At 50.1% G+C, this 17,947-nt stretch overlaps 1 protein-coding gene across 6 annotated transcripts in view; it reads left to right on the forward strand.

The window, feature by feature from the left end:
• ANKS1A (ankyrin repeat and sterile alpha motif domain containing 1A) overlaps nucleotides 1–17,947 on the forward strand; it is a 74,543-nt gene that overhangs the window by 16,485 nt on the left and 40,111 nt on the right. For 3 of the 6 annotated variants that reach the window (XM_071450401.1, XM_071450402.1, XM_071450406.1), the window contains exons 3-11: nucleotides 203–359; nucleotides 2,148–2,210; nucleotides 6,102–6,398; nucleotides 7,354–7,429; nucleotides 7,713–7,814; nucleotides 9,025–9,120; nucleotides 9,205–9,401; nucleotides 10,848–10,940; nucleotides 15,552–15,669. In XM_071450401.1, coding sequence (XP_071306502.1) covers nucleotides 203–359; nucleotides 2,148–2,210; nucleotides 6,102–6,398; nucleotides 7,354–7,429; nucleotides 7,713–7,814; nucleotides 9,025–9,120; nucleotides 9,205–9,401; nucleotides 10,848–10,940; nucleotides 15,552–15,669 — 1,199 coding nt within the window. Of the gene's footprint in view, nucleotides 1–202; nucleotides 360–2,147; nucleotides 2,211–2,336; nucleotides 2,485–6,101; nucleotides 6,399–7,353; nucleotides 7,430–7,712; nucleotides 7,815–9,024; nucleotides 9,121–9,204; nucleotides 9,402–10,847; nucleotides 10,941–15,551; nucleotides 15,670–17,947 lie in introns of those variants that run through there. The other 3 variants (XM_071450405.1, XM_071450403.1, XM_071450407.1) reach the window with 3 other exon arrangements.

Genomic DNA, 17,947 nt, shown 5'->3' on the forward strand with positions numbered 1-17,947 from the left:
CCTCCCTGAGCTCATCTCAGCATTATTTATTTCCTTTTTTTCATTTCCTTTGGCAGCATTTAATAGGAACACTTAAAAATCACATTTCAAGAGGCTCTCTGAAGCTCTCCTGTTCAGATTAACTTCTTGTTCAGTCCTTGCTGCAGAAGGGGGGCTGTGAAACAAGGACTGAATGTCTCACTGAAGCTCCTGTCTCTTGCAGAGATGTTGTGGAGGTTCTGCTGAGGAACGATGCTCTCACCAACGTGGCAGATTGTAAGGGCTGTTACCCCCTGCACCTGGCAGCCTGGAAGGGAGATGCTGACATTGTGAAGCTCCTCATCCACCAGGGCCCTTCGCACACCAAAGTGAATGAGCAGGTCTGCCTGATTTTCTCTAATGTATCATTGAATCACTTCCCTGGCATGGAGAGAGATCCTGAAGCTGACTCCTGACCTTTCCCAAACCAGTAGCAATGGTTGTAAAGTCCTACTTGCTGGTGGGATAAGAGGGGCACTGCCTAAAGCAATACATTCAGTTCTGAGTTAGTGGTAGGATGAAAAAGTATTTAAGTTTCATAGACAGACACATAATTGTGAGAACTGCTCAACACTTAGGAAGTGATCTCCTGCTTCTGGGCTTCTAAAACTAACCCACAGTTTTCCTTTCAGCTGCTGGATAGCTGAGCAGGTTTCTAGTTCTGCAGAGGATCCATTGGCTCCCTCCTTTGGGAACTAATCCAAGCAGCTTTGTTCAGTCTCTTTGGCCGTGCTCTCTTAGCTGCTTTCCTGGCTTGTCTCTGGCACTTGCTCCAGTTCACTAATTTGTAAGTTCTAAGATAATTTTAACATTACTTGCCCCCAGATAAATCCCTAGCTTAATATTAAAGAATTATTTTTGCAATCAGGCAAGAAAAAAAAGCCTCTTGGATTTGTTCCTTTTGTCAAGCTGACAGTTTTGGCCTGGGGTGCAGAGGGAGTGAGGGGTACGAGGCAGCTGTGTCCACTGCAGAGGGCTGGCTCCTGTGGAACTGCCCATGGACATCAGAGGTATCTTAAATCCCAGGGAACTTCTGAAATGCCACTGCTGGAAGGCCCAAATATTCCTGTTGTTGCAGAGTTTTGTTTACAGGAACTGGTTTCATGAATGAGCCAGCTGAGTGCTGTCACCCTCCCTAGCACAGAGTGACAGGCCCAGACCAGTGGCTAAAGCTGCAGTGGGCTGTGATTGTCCTGTCCCTAAGGCACATCTGCTGACCCTGGGAATCAGCTCCTAAACCACTCAGGTGTTCTTTCAGGAGGAAAGGAGTAAATCAAAATAGGTGTGCCTGCCTTGGTGCCAGCAGGCTACACCTGGACATTGATTCCAGAGGTAATTCCCAGGTGGGTCAGACACCCCTGGCCTGAGTTCAGCTCACAGTCAGGGTGAGCAGCTGTGGAGTCCCTTCTGCTGATTTGCTTCATGGTCGTTTTTCAGAAGCTGGGGAGCAAACTCCTTTCAGAGGCAGGTTTAGGAGTCCCAGTCCTCCTTTTGGGGACCCAAGTGCCACAGTGGAGTTTCCCAGGATGGGAAATCGATGCACCAGGCTGTCCCAGGGATAACTGCTGCTAAAACATCATGGAATGAAAAATCTGGTTGTAGTGCAGCTCTCTAGCATTCCTGCACTGAGCAGGAATAACGAGGAATGTGTGTTCTGATGTCTCTGGTGACAGTTCTCCAGTTTGGGGCTGTGGTTAATCATGTCTCCAGGCACAGCTGCAGGCACTCAGGCTGATTACATGGGCTTGAGTGCAGGTAACCCTTACAATCAATCTGACAAGAACTGAGTGAGAGCCCATAGTGTAAATGTTCTGCTCTGAGTGGGGCAGCTAGAGGGGTGATCTTTGCAAAAATCCAGAGCTTAGTATGATCCTTGCAGGTAATGTTTCATTAATGTCTGTTTAGTAGGAACCCTGTTAAATGAGAGAAGTCAGCTGAGGAGCCTGTGCTTGGAGCCTGGTCCAGGTTACAACAATCCCAGCTGGAATGGCTTCTGCTGGCCATGGCTCTGACTGGAACAAGATGCTGTGTCCTGCCATTCCACCCCTTGGAGTCACCCATTGCTTTGTTGCTGTATCTCACCCATTTCATTATCACATTTTTTTTCTTTTTCCTCTTCCTTTTTGTAGAATGCTCTTGAGATCAAAGAACTCAAAAAGTACGGCCCCTTTGACCCATATATCAATGCCAAGGTGTGTACTTTGCTGTCAGCATTTCACTGCATCATCACTCCAGGCTGCACTCGCGTGCTTCCAGGTGCAATAATACCTGTTCACTTTGCAGCTGCTTGGGGAAAAGGAAAATGGGACCATTGATTTACTGTGGGTTTCTCTCTTCAAAGCAGTCATAGAAACATAATTAAAGGAAAGCTTTTCCTTACTTTCCTGGGGGCTCCTTCCTTGCTTAGCCTTGTAGGACTCGCAGTGATGGTCAGTTTGCTTGATTGGGCTGGATGACTTCCCAAAGGTAATGTTACCTCAATTTAATGTTCTAGGTTTTGTTTCATGTGCTGGTGTTGCTGATAAATGCAAAGAGAAGGAATTTTTTTCCCCCTGCTTAACCATGGTTGCATTTTCTCTGTGGGCTGTTTGGAGTGAATTTTGATGCCTTTTCTCCTACCAAATGCATAATGCTCTGTGTGTTGTTTGAATGGACAGTTAATCCCTGTGGTGGTGGTGGGGAGAAGGGAGGGCAGTGATGTTCCTGCCTCCCTTCCCAAGTCCTCCATGTCCTGCTTATTACATCAGTCTCTCTTTTGATGTTCAGTCTGTGGTGTCGTTTGACCCTTCAGCCCTGGTCTCCTGTTCCTGTTTTCTGGCCTGTTTTGCTCCTCTCTTCTTTTCAGTTGTTTTGAGCTACAAAAGACACAACATCAGCTTATGCAGAGTCTGAGCTGTTGAAGAAGCTTCCTATCCAATATTGGGATGTTGAAGATCAAATTCCTGGTGGTGGTTTCTCAGACATCATTTTCCAGTTTTATTTCTAGTGAATCTACAAGCAAGGGGTGGCAAACAATCTGTTGCTCTGTCCTGAGACACCTCTGCCATGAGCCACCATGCCACAGCTGCTTCCAGCCAGTTATTTTGGATCCAGCCATCCATGGCAGATTTCTGTCTGTCAGAGTTTCCCTCTCCTTGGTCTGCAGGACCTTAGGAACACACAGCCAGAGCTCCTGTGCTTGCTGGGAGTTAGGTGTGGTTTTCAGAGCCCTGTTTCAGGGTCACTGGTGCCCATTCTCTGAGCACAAAGTGTTCTTGTAAAGCTCATCCAAATTGGGGATTTTTGCAAAAATCCAGATAGGAATTTTATGCCTTTATGTATTCTGTGGAAACATCATAGTTGAGCAGTTCACTTGCCTGAAAGGAGCTTCCTAAAACATTGTCAATAACCAAATGAAATCTTAGACACTCCAGTGTTGGGAAGTTGAATGAAGAAGGAATGTAAAGAGGGAATATTCAGTACTGGCAGTTTATTCAACCCTTCAGATCTTTACAGGTCAGAAAACTTTCCCTTATTCAAACCAGGTCTCCCTGTGCTCAGTCAGAGCTGTGTGTTGGGAGCAGGGGGTGCAGAACAGACACAGCACTTGAAGGGGCTGTGTGTGGTGAGTACTATCACATCAGCAGGGTTGGAACCTGTGCTGGAGCCCATGAGAAAGTAGAGCCATCCCTGCTCGTGTCCTGTTTGTGCTCACAGCTCCTCTCTTCCAGCTGAGAGCTGGGGGATGCAAGGATTCCTGCAGGAATGCAGCCCCTCGGCCCTCCTGAGTGCTTTATTTTTCTAAGTAGTTCTGAAATTTGAAGCCATGTGCCTTCTGGCAGCTGGAATGGAATTTTCCTTTTCCATCTCTGATACATCTGTAGGTCTGACCACTCCTGCTCGCTGCTCTGGTTTGTGCCTGGAGAGGTGATGCAGGAAGGGAGCAAACTCCCTTGCCTGGAAGAACTGGAGTATTTTTGGCTGCTCAAAACTCTCCCAAAATGGAGGCAATAAAGACTCAGGCAATAGTGGGAGTTTCCACTGCACAGTCTGGAATTGGGAGAGACTTGCTGTGATGATTCAAGGGAGTTTATTGCCTGGTGATCTCTGCTGCAGGAGGAAAGTCTGGGGATTTTGCCTCAAGCACTGGAGCCCCAATCTGCTTAGGGAAAATTGGACGGAATTGCAGGGAAGATGAGGGAAGTCTCCAACAATTATGTTTTTAAACGATGTTGTGTTCCCATTTCTAAGCCCTCAGGCAGATGCTTGGAACTGCTGCATGCTTCAAATTCCCCTGAGGCATATGTACCCTGTGCTAGGGAGAAAGGAGAGGGGGGCAGTCCCGGCCAGGGAAATGCCCAGCAGGCAGGGCTGGCATGAGCAGCGTGTGCCCCCACAGCTCTGGGGCAGGGACCCACTGCTCAGAGGGACTGGGCTGATCCAGTCTTTCCACAAAGCCTGGCAGAGGGGATCCCTCATGCCACAGGGCAGGCTGAGAGCCTGGCCCAGCTGTCGTGGGCTCCCTGATCCCTGCACTCCCACCCCATCAAAGGGGGATAATGGGATTTGCCAACCCTGTAAATGCCCGAGAGCAGCAGTGTGAGCTGACCGGCAGGTGCGAGCTCTGATGTTCCCTACTCTGTCCCCTCTCACTCCCTTTGTATATTTTTTGTGCAGATTTCTGTATCCTGCAGTACCCTCTGTTCACGTGTCTGTGCCTCCCCCCAGGATGGAGCCTGTTTGACTTGGACCTTCTGTGCTGGCAGTGATGCTTTGCCCCGTGTGCCCCCTTCCCCTGCACGTGCCTGATTCTGCTCCTTCCCTTCACTGCCCTGCAAGCTGCAGCTGCCAGAGCCTCTCCCAGCTCCTGCTCCCTTTCCTGCTTTGCCTGTGGCTGAGAAGTGATGCAAAAGCCAGACACAAACACCTGGGGGATGGACAGGACTCCTGAGGGTGACTGAACGCCTCAGCAGGATCCGAGTGCTCGTGCAGCCCCACGAGTTTGTGACATGGTGCAAAATACTGAGCAGTGTCCCGAGGCATGTGTGTGCTCTCACAGCAGGCAGGGATCAAATTCCCTTCTGCAGTGGTGCTGCTGCCTCCAGCAGGACAAGAACATTCTGTTTATTTTATTGGAAATGTTGTTAAATGACAAACTCAACCACGATTCTTACAGCTGAAGTGTATAACTGTTTGTATTAAAATTTTTTGGGGGTTATATTGTCAGTTGTTTCTAAAGTGCTTAAACCAGAATCCCTTTGTGGATGACACACAGAAACTTGAGAGGAACTTAATTTGAAAAAAGTCTCTGTTAGTTCTGGGCATGTTCCTATTTTGCACCTACACATGTGGGGTGTTGGACTGCTCATTTTTGGGCTTTGCATTGCTGGTTCTTGGCCTGGCTGCTGCTGCACGCTTTGGTTTGGGTCTGGCTTCCAGCTGGGGGTGCTCCCTTGTCACTGAGACACTGCTTCCCTCAGCTGACCTGAGCCCTGGCTTGTTCCTGCAGTGGTGGAATTGCACAATTCTCTGGTTCACAAACTGCATGGGGCTGGGTGCACCCTGTCTCTAAACAGCCAGAATTGCAGAGGTGGAATGACTGTTATAACCAGGATAAGTAGGATTTGAAACAATTGAAGTTTAAATCTAAAATTATGATGATAATGAAGCTCCAGCAAATAGAATTCAACAACAGGTTGCCTGCCTTTTATTTTTGTGGCACCCTGAAGTGTGGGATGCTGCCAAGACACCAGACTGCCTTTCCCAGGTGCCAGCAGCATTAATGGGAACCTGGATACAGCTGAACATCCCTTAAACTTTAGGATTCTGCCCCTGGTGCTTGGAAAGCAGGCTGGGCCATCTCTAGTCCCTCTTTCCCACAGCTGAAGTGCGTTGTTCTGGACATCCCTGAGGCTGTGGCAATGAGCTTGTCAGGGGACACTAAACACCCAGGGACATGGTGAAACAAAGCTCAGGCTGGTTCAGACTGGGCTCTCTGCTTCCCCACTGCTTTTTTTTTTTTTTTTTTTTGTCTCATTTTTGGATTTGAACGTTGGCGCAAGGCGCTGCCCCGGCCCTGACGTGCTGCCGCTTGTGCCCTGCAGAACAACGACAACGAGACGGCGCTGCACTGCGCGGCCCAGCACGGCCACACCGAGGTGGTGAAGGTGCTGCTGGAGGAGCTCACCGACCCCACCATGCGCAACAACAAATTCGAGACCCCCCTGGACCTGGCCGCGCTCTACGGGAGGCTGGAAGTGGTCAAGATGCTCCTGAACGCCCACCCCAACCTGCTGAGCTGCAACACCAAGAAACACACTCCACTGCACCTGGCAGCCAGGAACGGGCACAAGGCAGTGGTGCACGTGCTCCTGGATGCTGGCATGGACAGCAACTACCAGGTATCTGGTGTGGTGGTGTTCACAGGGGCCTCAGGATGAGGGGAGACAAGAATGTTGACCCCATGTTTATTATTTTATGATATATATTGTATTAAAACTATACTAAAAGAATAGAAGAAAGGATTTCATCAGAAGGCTGGCTAAGAATAGAAAAAGAATGATAACAAAGGCTTGTGACTGAGACAGTCTGGACAGCTGGACTGTGATTGGCCATTAATTAGAAACAACCACATGAGCCCAATCCCAGATGCACCTGTTGCATTCCACAGCAGCAGATAACCACTGGTTACATTTTGTTCCTGAGGCCTCACAGCTTCTCAGGAGAAAAAATCCTAAGGAAAGGATTTTTCATAAAAGATGTCTGTGACAATCTGGTGTGTCTGAGTGGGGGCCAGGCTGCTGGCTGGGGATTGGAGAGCTCCACCAACCCTCCCTGCAGAAGCTGAGGGGAGCTTTGTGTTCTGCTGGGCTGTGTGTGCAGCTCTGGGGTGCTGGGGGAGGCTGCCCAGAGGGGCTCGGGTGCTGTGCATGCCTCACGCCTGAGACACAGACACAGTGAGGGACACAAACACCCTGTGGCCAAAGCTGTTCTGCCCTGCAGTGCTGTGAGCTCTTGATAGGCAAACGTGTCTCTTCCTATCAAGCCACTTGTGAATGTGCTGTTTTCACAGCAATGGCTTGTATGTGGGTCTTGTTTTTCCTTGCCAGGACATGACCTCTTGCCGAGCTGTAGAAGGCCCTTTCTTGGTCTCTCTCTGATGGAACCATCCCCATTTTTCCATCCCACATCCTCAGCATTGTAATAACATTGATAGTCTGTCCTCAGCCATAGGTAGTGCTGCCCACACCTCGTGTACAAGGCCGTGTATTTATTGCTTCTGTAACCCTCTAAGCCATGCCTCCCTCACCATTCCCTGCTGTCTGGCTTCATGCTATGTTTCCATTTAATTTGCAGACTGAGAAAGGCAGTGCTTTGCACGAAGCTGCTTTGTTTGGCAAGACAGATGTGGTACAAATATTGCTGGCTGCAGGTGAGAGAATGTTCCCCCTTTGAAGCACTAATGTGGTGATCCCTTCACCCAGAGCTTGAGGAAATCCCTTTCTAGTGCAGCAGGTTTCTCCATCCAGCTGTCAGAGCTCCTTGGAGCAGGATGTAGGAGAGATTGGCTCTTGGAGTTTGGCTTTAGATTTGTCTCTAGAGTGCCTTTTAGCTCCCCCCAGTGCTGATCACAAATGTGACTTGATGAAATACACAAACCTGCACATAGTTAGACAATATTCTTGCTTTTGCCCTCTGTACCCCTGTGGCCACAGGTATTGATGTGAACATAAAGGATAACAGAGGCCTGACTGCTCTGGACATTGTGAGGGAGCTTCCTTCCCAGAAAAGCCAGCACATAGCAGCTCTCATTGAAGGTGGGTAATGCAGCTCTGCCTCTGGGGAGGAGGGGAAAGCTTGGGGTGGTGATGCTGCCAAGGCAGGTACAGGATGTGCTTTTCTAGACCTGAAGAGTGCTGAAATCAGTTTCAGGCTGGTTTGGAAGATCCGGTGCTGAAACGCTGGGGTGAGCTTCCCCAGACCAAATGTTTGGAGGAGGACTTGGGGGGATTTAGGAGGATTAGTCCTTTGCTGAGAGAGTGTGGCGTGACTTTTACAGTTTAAATGGGCTTAATTGAGCTTTGTTTAGCTCACTTTAGAAGTTAATTAAAATTAAGGATAGCCTAAATCTGCTTGCAGAATTCAAAGTAACAGCTTTAGAAATGGTTCTGGTGTAACTCCCCTTTACGCGTCTGTGTAGGCAAATCGCTGTCCACAGATCTCACATCCTGCTCCTCGCCTCGTTGTGAGGCTTGGGCATGGAATTTGCAGATGAGATTTACAGAAAAGGCCTTGATTACTTGTGTTTTATAAAGGAGCTTGGTCCATTGTGTCTGTCCAAATTCGGGAATGAAATGTGACATCTTGGCTAAATTCATACCTTGTAATTACGCTGTCTGCATTTCCTCTCAGCTGTGGGGAGGATCAGAAGCATTTGGAGCTGGGGTGTATTATTCATGCTGAGCATTTGGGAGCTTTGCAGGTTCAAAGCATTTCTCAGACTTTTAACTAAGCTGTGCCTGTGAGGCTGGAATGTTTGAGCTTTATTCTGAAAGCAAAGACAAAGATGGGCTTTAAAACTGAAGGTGTTGCAGATAAAGGCTGTTAGTTTTCCCCAGGAGGGAGCTGCTGTTGGATGTTACATCAGCTGAATGTTTCTGGCTTTGCCTGTGGTTGGGGGCTGCAGCTGGAATTGGTTTCTCTTGTTATGACTCTGTTCAGTGATGGAGTTTGTGTCTACAACATGAATTTGCTCCGTGACTCTGTGTCCGTGCAGCAGCTTTGCAGCTTTCTGATTAAAGACTCTGAAAGTTCAAAGGACTATCCCTCCCCTTGTGCCTGTGATTAAAGAGGCTGCCTGCTTCTATTTTGAGATCTGAGCTGCAAGTTTTAATAATGTTATTTTTTTTTGGACACTTAATAAGCTGACAGTTGGCCTTCCACCCACGAGGGAGGAAGCGCCATGTGCTGAAGGGGACAGAAAGCCAGATGGACATGAGCTGACCCTGTCCCCCAACCCCCTTGCAGATTACACCATTGGGAAGAAAAGTGCCAAAGCTGTGGAGAAATCTGCTCCAGCCCCGCTCGCTGCAGCCACCGATCCCTCGGGCCGGACATCTCAGGGTGGGCATCACCAGCATTCCTCTCCCTGCCAGCACCGAGTCAGGACATCCAGGGACAATCCCATCTCTCTCTTCCCCCCTGCAGGTGATGTGGACAAAGCTGTCACAGAGCTGATCATGGATTTTGATGTGAACCCAGAAGAGGAGAGCCCCTACGAGGCTCTGTACAACGCCACGTCCTGCCACTCCCTGGACAGCCTGGCCAGCGGGAGATCGTCCGACCGGGAATCTGGGAGCAAGGAAGCTGAGCCCAGTGGCCTCAAAGCAGCTGCAGTCAGGCCTGTATGTAGCTGTATGTGCTTGCCCTAGAGGCACAGGGGGCTGACCTGCAGGGTTGGGTTTTGCAACAGGCTGCCCAAGCTTGAGGACATCTTTAAATCCTTCCCTGACATCGATGAGAGCAGGCAGGTATCTCTCCTTTTCTGCTCACAGGGATTGCCTAAAAGCAACCACTTCTTGGTTTCACCTTGTGTTGCATCCTTCTGTTTTCTGGCAGTGCACTGGTGCCAGTGAAACTTGGTCTGCCAGGAGATTATATTTTGCAGAAGGGCTGACTTCTTGTCCTGAAAAAAGTTCTACAGACTTGTGTGGAGCATCTTCTCATGGCTCACTGCTTTAGCACAGCTAAGGCTCTCAGGAAGTTATCTGTAATAACCTCTTGGAAACTAGTTGGCAGTGGAAGGGTTTTTTTTTTTTTGTGTATTACTTGCAGAGCTCTGTAGAGGGTACTCCAGGCTTTACAGAGCAGCACAGAGCTGCTGGAACTGTCCCCAGAGGTGTCTTCCTCACCTTCTGTCAGCTGCATCTGCTGCCCTGGTAGCAATCAGCAGGAAGGCTGCTATGGGGCAGATGGGACACGGGCCCTGCAGTGCTGGGTCAGCTTCAGGCTCTGTGTTCTGGTTGGTTTTCCAAAGCCTGCTCTGTGGAGCCGTTTTTGGACAAAAGGCAGAGCAGCAGTGAACAATTAAACTGCTGGGGGCACAGTAACCATGGTTCCCCTCTGTGCAAAGAGGTGCAGCCTTTGGCTTGTGCTGAGAGCAAGCAGAATAGAAATGAGACATAAGCTTTGGATGATGGATATTTTGGGCAAATCTCTCAGGTGTGCAGTACCAGGCAGTCCTGTTACTGATCAGATCTTGTCATTGTCCTGTGCTGATGGTGTCTGGTGTGAAATGAGCTCAGTTCTATCACAAGTAAGGAAAGAGGAGAGCTGAACTGCAGTGAAAAGAGAGCAGGAAGAGGGACATGCTCCAGTAGCTGCTGGAGTTCGAGCAGTGCAGCTCTGCTGCTCCCTTGGCCATTAGATGGAGCTGTGGCTGGGCAGGAGGTGGCCCCGGGAGCAGCCCCAGCTGCCCAGTTGCAATTCCGGGATACTGGAGGAGAGCAGTGCAGCTTAGTTTCTCCATCCCTAGGGTTTCCCACTATCAAAGGTGCCCTGGCATCAGTTTCACTAAGCCACAAGCCCTTTCTTCTGATCAGGTCGTTGCTCCCTGCCCTGTGTAATGCTGTGGAGATGCAGGTTTGGGTTTAAGTGAGACCGGTGGGACAGGATCAGTGTCCTGAGGAAGAGGAGGAGAGAAGGCAGCAGCCATTGCCCAGCTCTGGGCTCTTAGGGCTGAACTTCTCCACCAAGATTAATTTGAAGTGGTCGTTGCTGCACCCACAGCAGTGGGGCCATAGGGCTGGGGGGCAGAAGGGATGAGCTGACAGTGTCTGTCTCACCTGCAGAGAGAACGCCCTCCCCCGCCGGCCAAGCCCCCGCCTGATGAAGAGGAGGAGCAGAATGTGGAGAAGAAGACAAGCCACAGTGCTCCCTGTGAGGTACATGGGGCTTGCTCTGGGGTGTTTCATGGAAGAGTGGTTTAACATCAGTTTTAATAGTTTGGGAGGAGCCAAGGGTGCTGTTACCTCCTGTGCTCGTTGGGCTGTGGATGTGAAGCATTCCCTCACTCAGCATTGCTGCTGTCCCTTACCATGGGAACTTCCTTTGTCCGGTTCTTCCAGGGCACCTCAGAGTTGACCTTCAGCCTTACTTTCCTATTCTTGGCTGAGAATTCCCTTAGGGAGAGATTTTTCTGAGCCACGTTGTGATGTGGACCATTGCCCTCTAGTAATGATCCCACCACAGGCATCTTCAGTTGGACTGAAGCACGGAGGGGCTGCGAGTTCCTGCTTCCTCTGAGCTCCCAGCTGTGGAGGAGCTGCACGGGCTTGTGGGTCCCACTGACATGAGCAGGGATCAGGGGCTTGAATTCAGCTGAGGATCTGGCCCAGCATGTGTTAAAGCTGCCTTCTGCAGGGGTCAGTGGTGTGAGCTGCTTTTCTGATGGAGCTCAAGCTCTCTCATTTCATTTTGTTGCTGCTGGGGCTTCCTGTTGCTCACCTTATTCACCTACTGTGAACCTCAGATGTAAGGACTCTCCAGGAGACATGGCTGTGGGAAACCACAAGTGTGCCTTGGCAACTTCTGCTGACACCCAGGAAAACCTTCAAAGCAAATCCAAATCCCTGTGGATTTCTGTGCTCTCCCAAAGGCAGTGGGTTGTGTGTGAAGCTCGTGGAGTGTGTGCCACCTCTGCTGTCAGAGCAGGCTCTGGTTCTGCAGGTGCTTTCTTTGAGTGTGCTGATCTGCTGGAGTTCTGCAAGGCATAAATGAGCTCTGTTTTCTGGAGAGTGTCAAATCCACATGAGACACGGGTGAGCATGGCCTGATGTAGTAGAACTGACTGCAGAGAGGGAGTAAACTCTGAGCTGTGCCTAAGCTGGGAAACTGGGATGTGACATTGTGGACTGATCAAATGCAGGGGGTGGTAACCAGTCCTGTGCCTGGCTCTGGCAGAGCAGAGCTGGGCAGCAGGTCGTGGAGTAATTGGGAAGCAGAATTTGTTTATGACAATAAACACGGGGAGGGAAACGTGCCCTGACCATTCCTGCTGAGCTTTCTTGCCATGTTTAATTACCAAACACCTGCTGTGTTGTCCTGCCTTTAATGGCTTTGGAAGCACAATCCATTAAAGGGAATCTTGCTGGCAAATGGCAGAATGACTCGCTGGGGAGACCTTGATTTGTGACCAACTTCAGTGACAAAACTTACGGGCAGCATGTGCCTGCCTGGAAATGACCTTTTGGACATACTGATGAGGAGTTTGGGGCTGATCCTTTTACTTTGCTTGTTCCTCCTGGCCTGCTCTGCTTTTCTGACTCTTGCCCATCTTTTATCACCTCTCCCTGGGCCAGGCAGGTGCGCACATGCTCCAGGAATGCTGTAAACATTCTGCTGCAGCATCCCAATCTGCCACCCTCTAGCCCTGCTCTCCCATTGGAGCCAGGACACTTAGTCATTGAGTATTCTGGGGTTGGGCCAAACTCCAGTTTTCCAAAGTAGTCGTTTTATTCCTTGCCAAGCTGGGGCTATCAGTCAAAGCAGATGAGCGTAAACAAGAAACTTCACTTTCATCACGGAAAAGCGTTGGTACAAACAGGCAAAGGAGCTGATTGTTTGGAGGTGCTTGAGTGGTGCCTTTCACTATCTGCAGAAACCTTCTGGGTTTGGAGCTGAGTAAGAGTCTGCACTGTCAAATTAAACTTCAGTTCCAGTTGTTTACTGCTTGTCTCCGGAAGGGAAGTGCGGATCAAGGACGAGGCGCCACGTTGGCTCCGTGAGTTTGGTCTGCAGCTCTGGGGAGGGAGAAGAGAGGAAGAGATGAGTTACCCTTTAAAAAGTCTTTCAAAGTCCTCTGCTGTGGATTAAGTACACCTTAAAGAGCATCCTCATTATTCACAGCATCTTATTTTTGGGCTTTGCTAGCAATGAACATTTATACATGCAAACAACACGGCTGAAGAACTAAAAGCTGCATTGGAAGAAAGCTTTACTTGGTGGTGCTGCTCCTGGTCACAAAGCCCACAGAGCAAGCAGGACTCTCCAGCAATGGTCTTCATTTTGAGTGAATTTGAACCTAGAACACTGTTTAGAGCTTGGAAGGATGAGAGGTGGAGAAAATCAAGTGTCACCAGGCCTGTGAAAGTTCACAGAGTAGAAGCTGGGAACTGTGTGCTGCTGGAGAGCTTCTGCCTTTGGTGCATTTAAAGAGGACAGCACAGGAATCATCATCCACAGGAATGTCAGGAGAGCACAGAGCCTGGCTGAAGGTCCAGGCTGCTGCTGTGCTAACAGGCTGCTGCTGGGCAGGATTTTTACAAGATCACTGTCAAGAACCTCTTACCTGCTGTTCTGGTCTGACGGTTTTGTGCCACCATCTGGTCAGAATTTTTCCCTAATTTGCTCATTATGAGCTCCTTCACCTGGAAAAGAGCAGGTCTGCTGGCAGCTCCTGCTCAAAGCAAGTAGAATAAATAAATATTTCCCATGCCAGACATGGCCCATTTCCTCTTGTTGGGAAAGTCACATTAAAAGCCAAGTGGGTTCATGGCTTTTGTCAGAATCCTCTGTGCTGCTGACTCTTGGGTGCCTCTCCAAGACTCCTTTAAGGTTCCAGAGCTCCTGGCTGGGTTGCAGTTTGCCCTTGGAGCAGCTCTGGTGCTTTCATTCTGGGGAGAAGCAGGAGCTGTGCTCTGCTGGTGAGGCTGTGGCAGGTCCAGGGGTCTGAGCAGTAGGAGCCCTCCCTGGGGGCACATTTTGTTCAGACCTGCTGTTCCCTGTCCTGGCAGCAGGTAGGGATTGTTTGCTTTCTGCCTTGGCTTTGTCCCACTGTGGCTGGGGTTAGTCACACGTGGGGTCACAGAGTGGTTTGGGCTAAAAGGGACCTTAAAGATCATCCAGTCCCAAGCCCTTGTCATGGGCTGGGGCACCTTCCACTCAACCAGGTTGCTCCAAGCCCCATCCAACCTGGCCTTGAACACTTCCAGGGCATTCACAATTTTGTCTCACTCCATGCCCCTCCCCAGCTCTCTTGGAGCCTCTTAGGGTGCATTCCTGGTCATGTTGAGCTCCTGGGACAGGGTTGCATCAATCTGCCAGGGTCTGGCCAGGAGATGGTGCTGGAAGGCAGCTGACTGTGCTGGCAGGGTGCCCTGTGGCCAGTTTAGTCCCTTCAGCACTGGGATGGCACACGAGGGTGTCCAGTGTCCATCATCCTTGGCATTGATACAGACCAACACGTGCGAGTGCAGCACGACTTGTCTGGATCCTGCACCAAAACCTCATCCCTGCACATGGCTGGTGGCTTTCCAGAACAGCTCAGGGAGAGTCTGCCAGGGTTACAAACCAGCTCTAAGTAGAGGCTTTGGGGGATTTAAATGAGCACAATCATTGCTGCACATCCTGAAGTTAAACTGAGTTCATACAGTGCTGCCTGAGGACTCCTTAGCTCTGAATATACCATACATCCTGAGGTCAGAAATGCAGATCTGAGATGCCTGAGAGGGTGGCAGGTATTTGGGCTTTTGTTCTTTTCAGCCCTGTCCTAATAGGGCCAGCAGCTAAAAAGTGAATGACTGTGCAAATTCCAATAGCACCAGCGAGTCTGAGATGGGATGAACAGGAATAACGCTCTCAGCTCTTTTCTCCCTCCAGGCTGTCTGCAGCCCTTGCTCAGTTGGTCAGTGCTGGAAAGCTGTCAGCAGCCTGAAATACTAAAAATTAAAGGGGTTTGGGTGGGGTTTTTTTGAGGGGGTTAAAAAAGCCCAAAGGGGAGTATTACATTTTGGCTCACGCTCCACAGTGAATTCTGTCCCAGTCTCTCTGCAAGCCTCTCAAGTCCCTGGGCCTTACCCGGGTCGGCAGAGAGTGGGGGGGGTAGCCCCACCACGGCCGACTGCAGGGAGACACTCTCTGTGCCCCGAGGGTGCTGAGGGCACTCAGGCTGGTTGCCTTCGCTGCAGCAGAGACGACCGAGACGTCGGTGGAAGAGGAAAGGGGCCGACTCCCAGCAGGGGGTATTCCAAGGTTTTATTAAGGAGTCCCGAGCGAGCTCCTATACCTCAGGGGGTCCTCCTGCCGAGAGCGCTGGGGGATGTTCGAAGCTTACATTTAAAGGGGGGAGGAAACTAACATAGATAAAATCCTACTGACCAATAGGTATCTCTGGGGGATGGGTGCTGGGGGGACAGACATACAAAACAGCGTATGGGGCAGGACTTGGGGGGTTGACCCTTGGCCCCTGGCTAATCACTCGACAACTTGGACCGAAACTTCTAGGTAGGGGGCTGGGATGTCGAGGTGACTGGCAGAGAGCCAGGGTGGGGGTTTTGGAGATCTTATCCCAGGAAAGGGATAACACAAGTACAGGGAAAAGGAGGGGGGGGGGTACAGTCTGAGATAAGCCATTTGGGAAAAACATGGGAATACAAAACCAACTACTTCAAAGTATTACAAAATTCTGTGCTTAACCCCTGGCATAGAGGCTGTGGGGTTTATGCTGGGACAAAGCATTGCTTTACAGAGCACCACATTGTGCTGTTCTTCATTAGGCCTCTGCTGCCCGGGGGAAGAGCAGGGGAAGTGGAGCTGAGGAAGAGGAACACCCCTACGAGCTGTTGCTTACAGCAGAAACTAAAAAGCCGGTTGCAGTGGACAGGAAAACAAAAGGTGAGTGACCATCCAAAAAGCAGAGCTGTTTGCTTGCATGTGCTTCAGGAAGATGTGAGGGCAGAGGGCAAGTGGAACAATGAAAGTCTCTGCTGGGTGGGGGCTGGAGGGTGATTGTTGTGTTTCCTGGTAATCTCTGTGTGAAGGAGAGCTCTGAGCGTTCCTGTACAGAGTGTACACAGAGGAAGGGCAGCTCCTCTGTAGGACAGTTCAGAGATTGCAAGGATCTGCTCTGTGACCTCAGAAATGCCCAAATCTCATGCCTGGCCAAGCAAAGGCAGAGGGTGAGAGGCTGGAGGCTGTGCCTCTGCCAGGGAAGATGAGCAACACGAGTGTTCCAGTGAGCCGTGGTCTCCATCCAGCTGGCGCTGCAGGTTTCTGCTGTCCTGCTGTAAAATCAACATCCTGCTCTGTGCTAGAGCTAATTTGAGCTGGAAACTAACAGGAGGAAAACAAAAATGTGTAGAGCAGGGACTAGAACTGGCTGAGAGCACGGGGTACACAGGTTGATACTGAGGCAGTTTCTCCTCACCCTGAAGGACCTCTGAGCTTCACAAAGCATCAGGGAACACCTTGTCTCTTGTGTTTGGCTGTTGTTGGCTTTTTGGCTTTCCTTCAACAATAACAACAAAAGATTTGTTTAGAGGGAAAAGATTTCCGCTTTATTCAGAAGTCCTGAGCAGGAATTTGGGTGGATTTAGTTTGGGTTCTCACGCTGGGACCCCTCTGCCTCTGAGGATGGACGGGGCCAACAAGGACTTGAGGTGATGCCTCATTGAGTGCTTTGTCAGACCTGCAGCTTTTTTCCCCTCCTTGCAGCATGATAGCTCTCATTGCTCAGGTCCTGCTGCTCTCCTGGCTGCTCCAGGGTGGCACAAGAGGTCATTGTGTTCCCACCAGCACTTGCCAAAGCCCCTCACTGCCAGAGGTAAGTTTTGAGAGCTTTTCAGGTTGGTGCTTTCAGTCTGGGCCAGGAACAGTCCTTGGGCAACAGCCACTGAGGGCTTCCAGGCTTTCATCAGTGAGCAGCTATTGCTGGTTATCCCAACTGCTCCACTCCTTCCCCTGGCTGCACTGTCCAGGCTGGAGTGGTAAGAGTGGAGGTATGTCCTAATTATGTGTCAGCTTAAAATAAAACCTCAGAGTAAGGCAGCTGCCTGTTCTTGATGCAGATCTCTTCCCTTGAACTCCTGAAGACAGGAGAGGTTGCAGGAAGATCTTTATGGATCCTTTTATGGATCCAGAGCAGAGTCTCATCTTTTGATGTGCAGTTGGAAAGATCAAAGCTGTGACTTCATGGTTTGCACTCCGTGGAAAGTGTTGGTAACAAGCCTGGAGCCCTTCCCACTGTTACAGTGGGAGAAATCCAAGGATGCCATTGAGTTTTTCCTCATCTTCCCTGTCTTTCCCATTCTTTAAATGCAGTCAGCACTGTGGCTGATGGTGGGGGGAGAAGATAAGTTTAAGGAGTGGCAGAATTAAGCAAGAGTTGAGGGAGAGACCAAAACCTTACTTGGGGTGTTGGAGAATTTTCCCACCTCTGGGTCAGAAGAGCCCTGGAGCATCAAAGGCAGCAGCTGAATCCCAAGGCACAGAAGAGGCTGGGGCATGGCTTTGAACTGCTCCTTGGCTCTCAGACTGAGGGTCTGGCCTTCTGCATGAGTTCTGGAGCAGCCTCTGGTCAGGAGAGGAGGGCTTGGGTTCTTGTGGCTGTTGAAAGGGCGTTTCAGGGCAGCAGAAAGGCTGAATTTCAGGCATGTGGGTTTAATGGTGCCTTTCATCTGTGATAGCTGCCTTTGTTCCTCTGGCTGCCAGTTGTCCTGTGTCCAGCCAGCAGATGAATGTGGCATTATCCACTGGCTTTGGTGGCCTTTGTGTGTGTTAGAGCAGCTCGCTGTCACATGCTGGAGCACTGGGAGAGGTTGGCCTCATGTTTTGGGCAGAGGATCAGAAGTGGTTTAAGCCAAATGCTCTCCCATCCACTTTGGTGTGCTGTCACATGCCTGAAGTCAGGGCACTCAGGCCCTCTAACAGGGTGTGAAAATAAAGCAAAGAGGAGGAATGTGTGTGGAGTGACCAGGAGAAGACTTCTCAGCTCCTGCTGCCTCGAGAGAGACCTAATGGAGGGTGAAGAGATTTGAGTTTTGACCTGTTTGGCTTCTCAGGAGTCACACCCAGATGTTGTCAGCAGTGACAAGCTGCAGGTAGGACTGACTTGGTGCCTTCTGGTAGTTACTACAGACTGATACTTGAGGTTGTTCTGTGCTGTTTCCATAGG

The sequence above is a fragment of the Agelaius tricolor genome, unplaced genomic scaffold (assembly GCF_023055355.1).
Source record: "Agelaius tricolor isolate 1412-34295 unplaced genomic scaffold, bAgeTri1.0.p SCAF_30, whole genome shotgun sequence".
Classification (NCBI taxonomy): Eukaryota; Metazoa; Chordata; class Aves; order Passeriformes; family Icteridae; genus Agelaius; species Agelaius tricolor.